This window comes from Ursus maritimus, unplaced genomic scaffold (genome assembly GCF_017311325.1).
Source record: "Ursus maritimus isolate PB19 unplaced genomic scaffold, ASM1731132v1 scaffold_20, whole genome shotgun sequence".
In the NCBI taxonomy this organism is placed as follows: Eukaryota; Metazoa; Chordata; class Mammalia; order Carnivora; family Ursidae; genus Ursus; species Ursus maritimus.
The window spans coordinates 54,878,301-54,894,987 of record NW_024424453.1 but is presented as its reverse complement, the minus strand read 5'-3'; the positions used below and the strand labels follow the sequence as shown (position 1 = coordinate 54,894,987).

At 39.5% G+C, this 16,687-nt stretch overlaps 1 protein-coding gene across 3 annotated transcripts in view; it reads right to left on the bottom strand.

Annotated features, from left to right (window-relative positions):
* CNOT10 (CCR4-NOT transcription complex subunit 10) overlaps positions 1-16,687 on the bottom strand; it is an 80,440-nt gene that overhangs the window by 52,153 nt on the left and 11,600 nt on the right. The window contains exons 2-5 of one of the 3 annotated variants that reach the window (XM_008710455.2): positions 11,510-11,604; positions 10,041-10,202; positions 4,806-4,956; positions 1,393-1,535 (exon numbers count right to left, since the gene is read on the bottom strand). In XM_008710455.2, the coding sequence (XP_008708677.1) occupies positions 1,393-1,535; positions 4,806-4,956; positions 10,041-10,202; positions 11,510-11,604 (551 nt within the window). The remainder of the gene's footprint in view (positions 1-1,392; positions 1,536-4,805; positions 4,957-10,040; positions 10,203-11,509; positions 11,605-16,687) is intronic. The other 2 variants (XM_040636991.1, XM_040636992.1) reach the window with 2 other exon arrangements.

The following is a 16,687-nucleotide window of genomic DNA, read 5'->3' as shown; positions in this document are numbered from 1 at the left end:
AGGCTGGTAGGAATGTAAAATAGTGTAGCTACTCTGGAAAACAGGCCGGTAGTTCCTCCTAAGATTAAACATAGAATCACCATATGATCCAGCAATTCCACTCTTAAATATATACTCAAGAGAAATGAAAACATATATGCCACCACAAAAATACGTACACAAATGTTCGTAGCACCATCATTTGTATTAGTCAGATGTGGAAAACAACCTAAATGACCATCAACTGATGGATAAAAAAAATGTGGCAAATCCATACAGTGGAGGATTATATGTCCATAAAAAGGAATGAAATACATGAAAAGGGAATGAAGTACAGGCTACAACTTGGCAAACTTTGAAGGTATTATCCCAAGTGAAAGAAATCAATCACAAAAGGCGACATATTATATGATTCCATTTATATGAAATGTCCAGCATAGTCAAATTCATAATGATAGAAAGTAGATTAGTGGTTGCCAGGGGTTGAGGGAAGGGGAAAAAGTGCTAACAGGTACACGGTTTCTTTTTGGGGTGATGAAATGTTCTGGAATTTAGATAGTGATGACAGTTCTACAACTCAGTGAGTATAATAAAAGCCACTGAATTGTACACTTTATTTATTTTTTTTTAAGATTTTTATTTATTTGACAGAGAAGAGAGAGAGATAGAGAGAGACTGCGAGAGAGGGAACACAAGCAGGGGGAGTGGGAGAGGAAGAAGCAGGCTCCTAGCGGAGGAGCCTGATGTGGGGCTCGATCCCATAACGCCGGGATCACGCCCTGAGCCGAAGGCAGACGCTTAACCACTGTGCCACCCAGGCGCCCCTGAATTGTACACTTTAAAACGTTAAATTTTATAGATGTGAATTATATTTGTTTTTTTTAGGTCACTGATCAAATTATTTTTTTTTAAATAAGTAGGCTCCTTGCCCAATGTGGGGCTTAAACTCATGACCCTGAGATCAAGAGTCACACGCTCTACCAACTGAGCCAGTCAGTTGCCCCCATTAATCAAAATTTTAACTCATCTGTCTCTCCCTACCTAGCCTGTGGACTGCCCGAAGGTAGGCATAATCCTTCTGATTTTTATTACAAAAATTTTTAAATTGAGGTATAATTGACATAAACACTACTAGGTATACAATATAATGATTTTTTGTATATACTCTGAAATCTATCAGTCTAGTTAAAACATCTATCACTATACTATACAGAATTACAAAAGGTTTTTATTCTTGTGCTGAGGACTTGGAAGATCGACTCTCTTAGCCATTTTCGAGTATGTAATACTATGGTATAATTAACAATAGCGACCATTCTGTAGAGTGAATTATATTTCAATAAAGCTGTTAAAATATTTAATAACCCCAAATATTAATCACAAATTTTAATCTAATCACCTCTGAATACTTACCTCATTCTTCCCATTTTTGTTATTGTTGCCCTGTGAAATCATTTTTTCTAGGACAGCAAGAAGATGCAAAGCTTTCTCAGCTTGATAGGTTAATATATATAGGTCTATAAGCAAAAAACACACTGCTTGGGCAAATTTTTCTTCTGGGGGAAAAAAAACAGGAAAAGAAAAGTTATAATCCAAAGTGAAGCAAACATTTCAAGACCACTCCTCCCCAAAAAGTTCTAAAGAGCAAACACTAAGTCAGTCTTTATTTAAATGAACATCACGTGAGCCACGAATGGAACTTACAGTATCTATTCTATTCTATTCTATTCTACTCTATTCTATTCTGCATCTCAAGGCCTCTCATTGCAGGGTTCCTAGTGACAGATCCTCCTTTGACAAAATATCCACCAAACACCAACACATGAACTGAGAAGTACTACTTTAGGTAGAAGGAAACCTCAATTCCAGTACCCGCTTAGCTACTTACTAGGTATGTGGCCTCTAGACATCACTGACCTGATTTTTAGACCACAGCTGGCTGACTATAAAATGAGGAGAATACTTCACCTGCCTGAAGGCAGGGAGGTGAGCCAGGTGATCTTCTGAGGTTCCTTCCAACTCTAAGAAGGACCTCAAAGGAAGAAGAGCCCAAAAAGAGAGGAAGGGTAACCTGGTACGTCAATAACACTATTTTCTTTTACTTTCAGAAGAAAAAAAGAAGAATAAGGTCTAAAAAAGAATGCTAAAATCAAGAACAGAAAATTTCAAAAGCCCTTAAGAGCCTCCTAACAAATCTTCCTGATTCCATTCTTGCTCTTACACAGCAGCCAGAGTGGATTCCATTTCAAACTAAGATCAAGGGGGTTGGTGTGCAAAGGTCACATATCGCCAAGGGTTTCTCACCACTCTTAAAACAGTCAGTCCTTACCTAAGCCACAGGACTTCACCTATTCTGCCCCTTGCTACTTCCGACTTCATTTGCTTCTGTTCTCCCCACTGGCTCCAGTCACAACGGACTTCTGCTATTCCTCTCACTCACCAAACCCAAGCTCACTGCAGATGCTTTGCATACACTATCACCTCTGGCTGGAATGCCTTCCCCCTCAAGAGCCATGTGGCTCACCTCTTCTCTTCACTCAGGTCTCTTTTCAAATACTGGCTTAGCCTGGCCTTCCTTGATTGCCTTATCTAAAAATAACATTCCCAATCGATCTCTATCCTCTTATCCAGTTTTAGCTTTTCTTCATGGCATTCAGCTACCTCACAACATATATTTATTGTGTTGCTCTCTCTCCCATTGGAATGCAAGTTAATGAAGGTAAAGACTTTATTTCATTCACTGCATTATCTTCACATCCCAAGAACAGTTTTGGTCCATAGTATATGCTCAATAAATACATGTTGTAGAAGAACCAAGTAGTAACATTTTTACATTTTTTTAAAAGAGTTATTTAGAGAGTGAGAGTGAGTGCAAGTGTGCATGAGCTAGGAGAGGGGCAGAGGGAGAGGAAGACAGAGAATCCACAAGCAGATTCCCCAATGAGTATGGAGTCTGATGCAGGGCTAAATCCCAGGACCCTGAGATCACGACCTGAGCCGAAACCAAGAGTTGGATGCTCCACCAACTGAGCTACCCAGGCGTCCCCCAAGTAGTAACGTTTTTAAAAGTAACAATAATGGGGGTGCCTGGCTGGCTCAGCTGGAACAGCATGCGACTCCTGATCTTGGGGTTGTAAGTTTGAACCCCATGTTGGGTGTAGAGATTACTTAAAAACAAAATCTTTAAAATTAAAAATAAAATAAAAAGACCAATAATAATTTTCAAAGAAGAAAAATGGATTTGAATTCTACCTAGTTGGTTGTCATATTCCATACTCAGCCACAGTATAAATCAACGGGATTTCACGAACTGTTCCAGAAATTCTAAAAACCAGCACCTGGCTGGCTCAGTTGGTAGAGCATGCAACTTTTGCTCTCGGGGTCATAAGTTCAAACCCACTTAGGTGTAGAGATTACTTTAACAAAAACAAACAACCCCCCCTCCCAGCTTTACAGAAAAACACAGCTGTGTCATCCTAGAAGTATAATTCTGATTTCTAGCTTTATAGGGAAAGGTCAAAATTTATACCATCTTCACCAGTGGCGTTTCTCCTGCCCAATTTGTCCAGCCACCATGCCCTCAGCACAGAAGAGGAGCACCTTGAAAATGCCTCCCTGGATCGACAGTAAGCAGCTGTTCAATGGCTGACAACAAAAGGGGACCCTGTAACTCTTCCCAAAGCCCCACAGAGGAGCCAGCACAGGAGCCTCTTGTCTTGTGGGGACCACAGCAGCAATTAGGTGTTTATAAATCAGGAACTGGCATTGGTATTTTGAATTTAAAAGAAAGTAATGTAGAGAAAGACAAAAATGTGAATCACAACTGAAATCTGACTGCCTGTGGGCTGGAAACAGCCCTCTCTAACAACCACTTCCTGAGTCTGGCTTTGTTGCTTTATTTGCTCCCTCTTTGTTCCTTTGTCCTCACCTTTCTTACTATACTTATTCAAGGCTAGTAACTGTAAGATACCAAAAAAGCTAGCACTGTCTGTACTATCTATTCTATGATTACCTACAAAAATGTCAGTGAGGCAATGGACAAAATATTTCCCCGTTCCTTCACATCCCCGAACACTCCTTAATACACTGCTCAAGTAAGAATGGATTGGATACACCAGGTGGTGTTTAAAGAGCAGAGAAAAAACAAAATCACCAAGTCTTTCCAATCAGTAACATCATTTCTAACAGTTATTTTTAAAAATTGAGGGGTGGGCAGGGGCACCTTGGTGGCTCAGTCGGTTAAGGGTCTGCCTTCAGCTCAGGTCATGATCCCGGGGTCCTGAGATTGAGCCCCACATCATTGGACTCCCTGCTCAGCGGGGAGCCTGCTTCTCCCTCTGACTCTGCTGCTCCCCCTGCTCATGTTCTCTCTTGTTCTCTCTCTCTGTAATGAGTGGATGAGATCTTTAAAAAATAAAAAATAAAAAAAATTGAAGGGTGGAGAGGAAACGCTAAAAGAAAACCTGGGTTCATCTAAAAGTAATATCATTTTTATCTTTTCTAGTTATTAAGAAACCCTGACACAGCTTTTTTTCTTTCTTTAAATACTAACAGGTAATTCCCTAATTTTGGTTAACTAGGTGAAAAGTACCAGGGGCCACTGCAAGTATGAGAAGATAGAGAATTCTTTTTTTGGAGTAGGAAAGGAAGAGAGAGAATCCCAAGCAGGCTCCATGCCCAGTGCACAGCCCAACGTGGGGCTCGATCACACAACCCTGAGATCAAGACCTGAGCAGAGATCAAGGGTCAGACACTTAACCAACTGAGCCACCCAAGTCCCCTGAAGATAGGAAAATTTTTGACAGAAAAATTTTGACAGGACATACCAAAAGGTTCTATGAACTGGTAAAGTTTTTCACCAACTGCTATCGCTTCTGTGTACTGCCGCAGATGATAAAGAATGACTGCCTGATTGTAATACAACATGCTGTTCTCTACATCATCTAATCCATCCATCTCTTCAACAGCCGAGTGGACCTATGAAACAAAATCAACAAAGAATATGTTCTCACAACAGTCAGTCAGAAAATAAAGAGCAAAAGTGAAAGAGTCTATATGAACAAACAGAAACCCAGGCCAACGTTTCTTACTCTGAATTTTTCCACATTTTCAACAGGACCTCTAGATTTTAATTATACTCATATAGTCAAAATTATTTTATTCATAATAAAATTCCATTAAGTAAAACATTTTCATGGACTGTATGTAGTACCTAGCACAAAGTAAGGCAAGTCTCCTCCTTGCCACTGTGAAGATACCATCAATGCTTTAACTGCCGACATGGCTTCCGAGTTGGTCCCCCACTTTCTAGTCTCCCTGGGAGTGGGTAAAACTCAAGACCTTTCCCGTATGCACTGTTATACACTATGTATACACAACCTTGATTCCATTTTATAAAAACTAAAGTAAAATTTAAACATTAATAAACAATAGCTAACTACTTAACTATGTGCTAGGCACACTATGTTAAAAGTTTTATAGAGAATACCTCAACTGATCCTCACCATACCTTGAGGACATAGATATTATTATTTCCATTTTACAAATAAAGAGACCAGCACAAAAAGCTTAATTATCTTGCCCAAGGCTTTATAGCTAGGAAGTGTATTTTCTTTTTCTTTTCTTTTTTTTTTATAGATTTTATTTATTTATTTGACTGAGAGAAAGCCAGCCAGCAAGAGAGGGAACACAAGCAGGGGGAGTAGGAGAGGAAGAAGCATGCTCCCAGCGGAGGAGCCCCATGCAGGGCTCGATCCCAGGACCCTGGGATCAAACCCTAAGCCGAAGGCAGACGCTTAACGACTGAGCCACCCCAGTGCCCCTAGGAAGTATATTTTCTGATATTCCTCTATTTTACAGGTTGTTCCTACAACTAAAAAAAAAAAAAAATGTTTTAAGTAATAAAAATAGGCTTTTAATGGCTTTGCTAAAACACTAACATTTACATCTGATACCAGAAGAAAAAAAAATCACAACACTTTGCATTTTAAAGCTAATGACTACCTGCATACCCCCTCCCTAAGCTGCAATAGGCTTGCAAATTTTAATCAAGTTTTGCAACCATTCTGTTATTTCATTTGACACACAAAACTAGCATTCTATCTGTATTAAAACTAATCTTTCTTTGCCACTATTAAGATTGGAATAAATTATTTTTTAAGGATTTATTTATTTATTTAATAGAGAGAGAGTGCATGGGGAGGAGGGGTAGAGGGAGAGAGTGTCCCAAGAAGACTCTGCACTGAGCTTGGAGCCCTGAATGGGGCTCAATCTCATGACCCTTGAAACCACAATCTGAGCCAAAACCAAGAGTCGGACTCCCAATCAATTGTGCCACCCAGGTGCCCCTAAAGATTGGAACAAATTATTGAGCAATGTTAAGTAATTAATTCTAAGACTGACACTTCTCTATATTAAGCAGTGGGACTTTGATATACATCATGAACTCAACAACCTTGGTTTGGCTGATGGCAGGGAACCAGAAAGTTCATGACAGAATAATTTGTAATCAGACACCTGTAGACGTCAGTCATCCACATGGTGAGCTTGACAGGGCGGTTCAAATGTTAACTGGTCCTCTCTGACCACAAGCACTTGCATCTCCGTGAGTTTGCAGGTTCTGTATAATCTTCACTTACCAAGTCATAGTCTTCAAGTGACGAAAAATAGTCTCCTTAGAGAAAACTCCATTTCCAAAGTAAAACAATACTTCTTGGCAGTAATTAATGGAGAGAGAACGAACTAAGAAAGGGCTCATCCTTAGCCAGAAAAGGGGGTTTTGGACAAATCAAGGAATTTTGGATTCAAAAATGGTTGAACATTCACCTACACAAAATAGCCATAAGTAGGCAAATAAACAGACAAAGCAGATTACTAGCTGCTGAGTGCTGGGAGTTTGCTGTCAAATGGCAGGGACTGCTATCAGTTTGTTTTTAAGACTTTTTTTTTTTTTTAAAGATTTTATTTAAGTAGGACGCCTGGGTGCTCAGTCAGTTAGGTGTCTGCCTTTAGCAGGGGTTGTGACCCGGAGGTCCTGGGAGAGAGTTCCACATCGGGCTCCTTGCTCAGTGGGGAGCCTGCTTCTCCCTCTGCCTGCCGCTCCCCCTGCTTGTGTGTGCGCTGGCGAGTACTCTCTAGCAAATGTATAAAAAATAAATAAATAAATAAATAAATAAATAAATAAATTCTTTCTTCTTAAAAAACAAAACAAAGCAAAAATGGTTGAACATACAACATAAACAACAGCAACATTTTCTAGGACTTACCAAAAACATCTAGTAATCGCTCCAGCCAGAACAAAAACTACTCGTTAAATGAGATAAAACATTAATAAAAGTGGAATAGGCTGTAAAGGCATGTAACTATGCTGAGGACCTAAGACTTTGAACAGAAGTGTGATTTAGAGAAAGCTAAGAGACACAGGTACAAACACTTCCAGGAAATGCAAGAGAGTTGGACGGCATGAGGAGGATTATTGAACCAGCCTTATCAAGAATAAAATAAAAAAAAACCAACAAAAACCAATTAAGGCTAGTGAAAGGATTTCAAAAAGCAGTTTTCTTGGCTTAATAGGAAGTCTGCAGGAGTCTCTTACTCTAAAACAGGTTTTAAGGGTAAACCTGTGTTCAAAGCCCAAATAAATGTTCGTAGAAGAAACAGTCTATGGAATCATAGGGCATGTGTACTAGATAGCCACAAATATCATCTTTCCTTTGATTCTGGAGCTAGACTAGAGAATAAAGAAATGTAGTGTCATATAAATTTGTGAAGACTGGGGTAGCTATGAAAACAGGCTCAAAAGTCAGATGGTCTGGAATGCCTGGAAGGCTCAGTCTATAGAGCATGCAACTCTTGATATTGGGGTCGTGAGTTCAAACACTACACTTAAAAAAAAAAAAAGTCAGAAGGTCTGGTTCAAATCTTGCTCCTCCCCTTCCTCGATATATAAAATGACTAGGCTCCCTAAATCCCAGTTTTACAACTGAGATTACAAGTACCTATGTTAAGGGTTGAATGTGAGGATTATGAGATAAAACATAAAAAGCACTTAATATGGAATTTGGAATCACATAAGTGTTTAATAAAAGTTGGCTACTATTCTCATTTTCTTTTCTTTCTTTTTTTTTTTTTTAATAATCTCTACACCCAAGGTGGGGCTTGAACTCATGACCCCAAGATCAAGAACTGCATGCTCAATGGATGGAGCTAGAGGGTATTATGCTAACTGAAATAAGTCAATCAGAGAAAGACAATTACATGATCTCACTGATATATGGAATTTGAGAAACAAGGCAGAGGATCATCAGGGAAGAGAAGAAAAAATGAGACAAGACGAAACCAGAGAGGAAGACAAACTGTAAGAGACTCTTAATTTCAGGAAACAAACCGAGGGTTGCGGGAGCGGAGGGGGATGGAGGGTTGCAGTGGCTGGGTGATGGACATTGGGGAGGGCACGTGTTGTGGTGAGCGCTGGGTATTGTACAAGACTGATGAACCACAGACCTGTACCCCTGAAACAAATACATTATATGTTCATTTAAAAGAAGAAGAAGAATTGCATGCTCTCTACCAACTGAGCCAGGCAGACACTCCTATTATTCTCATTTTCATTGAAAAACTGTAATCAGGTTGAAAAATTACTCATGTAAAGAATTAGGAGGAGCCTGAACAGGTTACTTATTTCTAACTATACCATGTTTAGGGTGATACTGTAGAGAAGCTTTACTCCTGTAAAAAATTATGAAGAGCCTGAAGGGGTCACTTATTTCTAAATATATCACATATTAGGGTGATACTCTACCATATGGGAGTACTCATGAACAAGGACAGGGGCTCAAAAAGGCCTTTGGACTTTCTACAACATGAAGCAGTTATCAGAAGCAAAGGCCCTAGAGTCAAACAAGACAGAGTTGATGGAGCTCTTTTCATTTAAGAGCTTTGTGTCTTTGGACAATTTATACTAGCTATCTGTACCTCGGCTTTCCCATCTGTAAAATGAGAAAAATTACAGTAGCTGTTTCATAGGACTATTGGGAAGAGTAAGTGAGATGTTGCATAGAAGGCTCTTAGCAGGGCCTTGTTCCAAAATAAGCAATAAATGTCTGCTATCTGATCCTCTCACCACCATCATCATCATAACCATCATCAGCCCTCTTGACTATCAAAGCTTTAACTGTGATGTGAGAAATGTTGCTGTTCTGGGGTGCCTGGGTGTCTCAGCCATTAGTGTCTGCCTTTGGCTCAGGTCATGATCCCAGGGACCTGGGATCGAGCCCCACATCAGGCTCCCTGCTCCTCGGGAAGCCTGCTTCTCACTCTCACAGTCCCCCTGCTTGTGTTCCCTCTCTCACTGTGTCTCTGTCAAATAAATAAAATCTTAAAAAAGAAAAAAAAAAGCAGTCTTTCTTTTTTTTAAAAAAGATTTTATTTATTTGACAGAAAGAGACATAGCGAGAGACGGAACACAAGCAGGGGGAGTGTGAGAGGGAGAAGCAGGCTTCCCACAGAGCAGGGAGCCGGATGCGGTGCTCGATCCCAGGTCCCTGGGATCATGACCTGAGCCGAAGGCAGACGCTTAACGGCTGAGCCACCCAGGCGCCCCAATGTTGCTGTTTTGACCAATGACCAAGACGAGCCCCAAACCACACATAAATCAGAATATCTTCAATTTAATCATGTCCTGATCCAAAGTGCTAAAACAATCTGACATTATTGTAATTAATCAGATCTTTGCAGTTATAAAAAAAGATACTCTCAGCAGCTAAGCTTTTTCATATATTTCCACTTCAATTTTTTCTCGAAACTCCAAAGTTCATTCAAATTTGGTATATTAGTCTATTCTGTTCAATTTAAAAAGACAACAGAAAATAAAATTATAAAACATACCTTTCATTTCCTGGAATAATAATTTCATACAAATAAAATTAATGCAAGTGTTTTAGATACATTAGAAATTGTACTATCAGTATCAGACATGCCCTATCAATTTTCCTTAAGTATTTCTATTGCACAATTGAGAGAATACCACAGTACTTTTATAGCTAAATTTATTCATGTATCACCTGATTCTTCAGCTGGTTAAGTGTTTGTCTTAAACTATCTGTTGTCGTTTGGTTATTTTTAAAAAACTCAGCCACTGCTGTATTCAAAATTATTTTATAATCATCTTTGTTTACTTCTTGCAGGCAAGCAAGGTGTTGCAGACAGGCATCATAATTTCCAGCCTAAAACAAAAAAACACAGACAAAATTACATATCAGCTTTAAAACTATACATTCATTTCCAAATATATTTCACTCTTCACTGAAAAACTCTTAAGGGGCGCCAGGGTAGCTCAGTTGGTTAAGCATCTTCCTTCAGGTCAGGTCATGATCCTAGGGTTCTGGGATCGAGACCCACACTGAGCCCTGCTCAGCAGGGAGTCTGCCTCTCCCTCTCCCTGCCACTCCCCCTGCTTGTGCATGCTCTCTGACAAATAAAGTCTTAAAGAAAAAGAAAAGAAAAACGCTTTAAAAAGACCTATAACCACACACACACACACACACAAAAGAAAAAGACCTATAACTCCCCTAAATATACTAATTAAAGTCACTAGATGAAGCAATATTCCTATCAGTTAAGAAACTGGGATATGTCAATTATATCTCAATAAAGCTGGAAAAAAATTGTAGATACTTCCTAAGACTCAAACTCTAACACCAATACTTGTATAAGACATACACAGACACACAGGTACACCATATACCTCTATGTATGTATAAAACAACATGATACACACACACACACACACACACGTGTGTGTGTGCATTGCTAGTAGGACATAACAGCTGAGGCTAGCCAAGAAAGGTAATATGATTAATTATTCCAATTTTTAATTTTCAGTAAATACACTTTGAATACCCAAGTATCAAATTCTGCTTACATGTACGTAACTTGATAATCTTATTTGATTATCTTTCATATCGTTTAATGTCAGAAAAGTTCAATTTTTTTTTAAAGATTTTATTTATTTATTTGACAGAGAGAGACAGAAAGCAAGAGAGGGAACACAAGCAGGGGGAGTGGGAGAGGAAGAAGCAGGCTCCCAGTGTAGCAGGGAGCTGGATGCGGGGCTTAATCCCAGGACCCTGGGATCACACCTTGAGCCGAAGGCAGACGCTTAACAACTGAGCCACCCAGGCGCCCCTGGGGTTCCATTTTAAAGTACATTCAAGAAAAAGAATTGAACAAAGCAGTGAACTGAAAAGAGTGACCCACATATTTACAAATCTAAGTTTTAAAGACTTAACAACACTGTAAGAGTTAAAAGATGTTTATGAAAACACAAAAACTTGGTAATGGCTCAAATTACTCCCATTCCTTTTACCATATTTAAACTCTAATTTTTTAAATGTTAAAACTAAACCTACTCTCTAAACTTAATTCTTGAATTATTGCAGAACAAAAATTATAAATTTAAAAATTAATTGTGAAAAGATTCATATTCAACAGATCCTAAAAATGGAGCCGACAGAAAGAGATCACTGCTTACCGTGAAAGCTTGGAAAGCACTGGTGGACAACTCCTTCTCTTGATCAGTGATCCCAGAGGACTGACTTGTCCCCTCATGTTTCTCTGCTCCCTGATCTGCCAGCACATAAGTTTTACAGTTGTTTAGAAATAAAGTCGTACAGTGAATGTGCCCTAGGTTTTTTTCTGTCTTCTTCCTAATGAAGTTGCCAAAGTTAGGGCTTTCTCAACTGCAATGGCATATTAGTGTTATAAGTGAGTTAGAAGCCACTCCTCCAAAAACTTAAAGAAATGTTTCCCTTAGCCATGGTCAAGCACAATGAAAACCTACCATCACTTATGTAAAGATTACAGCTCTGTCCACCAGGACATCTGGGCTGAGAATGTTGTGTTCACTCAAAAATATTAGATCTTACCCCCAGTAATATATCAAAGTCCTATATATTCAAGGAACTACGCAAGGCTCTGGAGACAAAAGCAGACTATAAGTATATATATACAATACCTTCAAAAACTATATAATCAAGCTGGAATACAGAAACATTTAACAATTAGAAAACTACTCTGATAAGAACTCATAGTTAATTTCCAGGCCAAGAATACTTTCATATGCTTAGAAATCCAAAAGCCAAGATTAACACATTTAAAAAGCTTCCTTAACACGATAAAGTATCCATATACCTTCCAAGATTAATGATTCTTGACCCATAATTCAGTATTTCAAAATTAGTTATTTTTTATTTGAAAACCAAATTCCAAAATTAACATAAAAATCTCTGCTAAATCAAGTCTAAAACTGCTCAAGTACAATCATTTTAACTGTTCTGACAAATGCTTCAAAAACAAAATACTTTTTCGGGGGTGCCTGGGTGGCTCAGTCAGTTGAGTGTCTGACGTGGGTTTTGGTTTAGGTCATGAACTCTGGGTGGTGGGATCATGCCCCTCACCCAGGTGCTCAGCAGGGAGGCTGTGGGAGATTCTCTCCCTCTCCCTCAAAATAAATAAATAAATCTTTTTAAAAAATTGTATTTATTTGTCAGAGAGAGAGAGAGACAGCACGCACAAGTAGAGGGAGCAGCAGACAGAGGGAGAAGCAGGCTCTCCTCTGGGCAAGGAGCTCAATGCAGGGCCTCAATCCCAGGACCCTTGGGATCATGACCCAAGCCGAAGGCAGATGCTCAACTGACCGAGCCACCCACGCATCCCAAAAAAAATACTTTTTCTTTCATGAAAGCAGCAGCATCACTGATCCCAACATTTGTGAGCACAATGCAGTCAAATGATCCCATCTCTTCTTGTTCACAAAAGATCTTTCTGGACTAAGCCTCATCATATACTATGGCAGATGATTTTTTGGGAGAGGGGCTGGCAGAAATCTTTCTTTTCCTTGGGATTTGGGGTCTTGATGTCAGGTAAGTGACAAGAATCTAAACCATGAAATCACACTCTGGAGACAACATGATGCTTATCCAGTTTTCAAAAACTTTGAAGCTTCCTCAAAATTACATAGCAGTAGCCACAAAACATAGTTAACATTCAACACGAGGAAACATACCTGAGCTTTTAATTATTTAAAGGAAAGGAGACAATAAAGTTATAAAAGTTAATAAGAATAAATACTTCCAGGTAACCACATTTACAGAGCTAATAAAAATGCAGCATCTAGTGTATCAAGGAACCATAAAAAATGTTAGATCCTTTAAATCTTTCAGCCCTTTTCACATTTATTCAATGCCATAATAATAACAAAGACTATGGGATTGCGAATGGCAGGGAGGGGAGGAAAGACAGCACCTTGAGAAGGTATAGCCAGCCATAATGCAATAGATTATTTTAACTTCATTTAATCTCAAATTAATGACATTTCTTACTTTTTCCTGGATACTGAACTCAAAATACAAGCTGTACTTAATAAAGATCAGTCTTTAGAAATTGTCCTCTACAATTTACAAATATTTCCCACTTAGGAAACTTTCTTTTAGGACACCTGGGAGGCTCAGTCCGTTAAGCATCTGCTTTCGGCTCAGGTCATGATCCCAGGATCCTGGGATTGAGTTCCGCATCCCGCTCCTTGCTCAGCAGGGATTCTGCTTCTTCCTCTGCCCTGCTCTGCCTGCCGCTCTCCCTACTTGTGCTCGCTCGCTCAGACAAATAAATAAAATCTTAAAAGAGAAAGGAAGGAAGGAAAGAAAGAAGGAAGGAAACTTTCTTTTGATTTTAAAAAACCCACCAATCCACTTTTCTATTAATTTTTTTTGGACCTTTTTATTCTCCTCCCCCAACTTTCAATTTTGAAAATTTTCATACTTACAGAAAAGCCGAAAGAATATACAGTGAACACCCAGGGGTGCCTGATGGTACAGTTGGTTGAGCATCCAACTCTTGGTTTTGGTTCAGATTGTGATCTCGGGTCATGAGATTGAGCCCCGCATCAGGCACTGCACTTCGCATAGAGTCTACTTAAAATTTAAGATTCTCTCTCTCCCTCCCTCTGCCCCTCCTGCTCATGTTCTAATAAAATATTTTTTAAAAATTAAAAAAAAAAAGAATATACAATGAACACCCATAGTGTCTTCACCTAGATTCACTGTTTTTTACATTAAGCTTTTTATTCTAAGTTTACTTGTAGATTCACATGCAGCTGTAAGGAATAGCATTGAGGGTGCCTGGGTGGCTCAGTCGGTTGAGCATCCCACTCTTGATTTTGGCTCAGGTCATGATCTCAGGGGTTGTGAGATTGAGCGCCATGCCGGTCTGGCTCTGCGCTTGGTGGGGAAGTCTGCTTCTCTTCTTCTGCCCCTCCCCCTGCACATAAACGTGCACTCTCTTCCTCTCTAAAATAAGTAAGACTTAAAAACAAAATGAGAGATTCTTTGTATCCTTTACCGAGTTTCCCCCACCAGTAACATCCTGCAAAACCGTAGTATGGTATCACAGCCAGGATGCTAACAATGTTATGGCCAAGAAACACAAATTTTCATCAACGGAAGTATTCTTCCTATTATACTTCACAGCCACACTCACTTCCCTCTCTGCCTCCCTAGCCCTGGCAACCACTGATTTGATGTTCTCCATTTCAACAACAGTCATTTCAAGAACATTAGTTATATAAATGGAGATTCATAATTTTTAACATTTTGCCACATTTGCTTTCTCATTATTTACATATTTTTTTCATTGAATCATTTGAAAATAATGACATTTAACTCCCCTACTTCAGTATGCCTCTCCTATGATTTAAAGACATTCTCCTACATAACCAAAATAAAATAATCACACTAAGAAAAGTAATAATAATTCGATAGTATAATCTAACAAACAGTCCACTAATTTCCATTCATACTTCCCAATGGTTCCCTGACATGTCTTATAACTTTATTTTTCCTTCCCAATCCAGGGACCAATCAAGGCTCACACATTTCCTCAGTTAAATAGCTTTTATTTTAGTCCAGAACACTTCCTTACCATTTTTTGCTTATCAAACCACTAACTGTTTTTTTCCCTAAAGATTTTATTTATTTATTTATTTATTTGAGACAGAGTACAAACGGGGAGCAGCAGTCAGAGGGAGAGGGAGAGGGAGAAGCAGGCCTTCCACTGAGCAGGGAGCATGATGAGGGCTCAATCCCAGGACCCCGGGACCATGACCTGAGCCGAAGGCAGACGCTCAACCGACTGAGCCCCTCAGGTGCCCCAAGTCACTAACTGTTCTAAAGAGTCAAAGCTAGGGGAGCCTGGGTGGCTCAGTCAGTTGAGCGTCTGCGTTTGGCTCAGGTCATGATCCCGGGGTCCTGGGATCGAGCCCTGCATCGAGCTCCCTGCTAAGCGGGGGCTCTGCTTCTCCCTCTGCCCATCACCTTGCTTGTGCTCTCTCAAACAAATAAATTAACAACAACAACAAAAAGCCTAAGCTAGTTGCCTTGTAGAATGTTCCATATTCTGAGCTTATTTGATTATTTCCTCATGCATACAGTCTAACATTTATGACAGGAATATTACATAGGTGATATATCATTTTTATATTTTGAATATTAATCATTTTTAAAACATTTTAAAATTTATTAATTGACAGAGAGAGACAGACAGACAGAAAGACAGACTGCAGCAGAGGGAGAGGGAGAAGCAGACTCCCCGCCAAGCAGGGAGCCCAATGCGGGACTCAATCCCAGGACCCTGGGATCATGACCTGAACTGAAGGCAGACACTTAATAGACTGTGCCACTCAGGTACCCCAAATATTAATAATTTTTAATGTTAATACCTTAAATTGGTTTAAAAATCTACCTTTTGTTTTAAAAATGTGTCTCCCAAAGAATATCTGTTTTATTTTACTCACCAACAAAAGCTCCATGCATCATTAATGGATACCAGTAAAAAGAAATATGACCATTGCACAAGTAGGATGCAACGGGCTGCAAACACAGGCATGTGAGGGTGATGCCACTGTATATGACTCAGAATAAAGAAGAATTCTTTAAACTATCAAAGTCTTGTGATACTTGAATTTCTTATATAGGACATTCTTTTTTTAAGATTTCATTTATTTATCTGTCAGAGAGAGACAGAGAGAGCACAAGCAGGGGGAGGAGCAGGAAGGGGGAAAAGCAGGCTCCCCGCTGAGCAGGGAGCCCGATGTGGGACTTGATCCCAGGACCCTGAGATTACGACCTGAGCAGAAGGCAGACACTTAACCAAATGAGCCACCCAGGTGTCCAAAGACAATTTTTTTTCCCCAGATAGAACTGTTTCAGCCTGGAATCCAAAGACATCCAAAGCTTGAACCCAGGTGCAAAATGGGGATAAGAAAATATTTTTTAGAGTTAATGGGAGACTTTGTTAAGAATATACATGAAGTGACTGAAATGTACCTGGCAGAGTAGTCCCCATATGTAGCATGGTAGTATAGATTTCATTATTTTCAACATACAGATGGGACCAGGTAGCACAGCGAGGCGGAGACAATACCTGGAATTAAAATACGATGACCAAAAACTCTAGTGCCACTTCTGAAATTAAATAGATGATACAGAAGTGGAACTGGGGCAAATGTCAGTGTCCCTATTTACTAAAATGAGCATCTGTATTAGATGGCTTTTAGGGTGCCCTCCAACTCAGAAATTCAGTAACCCCAAACAAGCTTCTATAAAGAAACACCTATGTTGGCGCGCCTGGGTGTCTCAGTTGGTTAACTGGCTGCCTT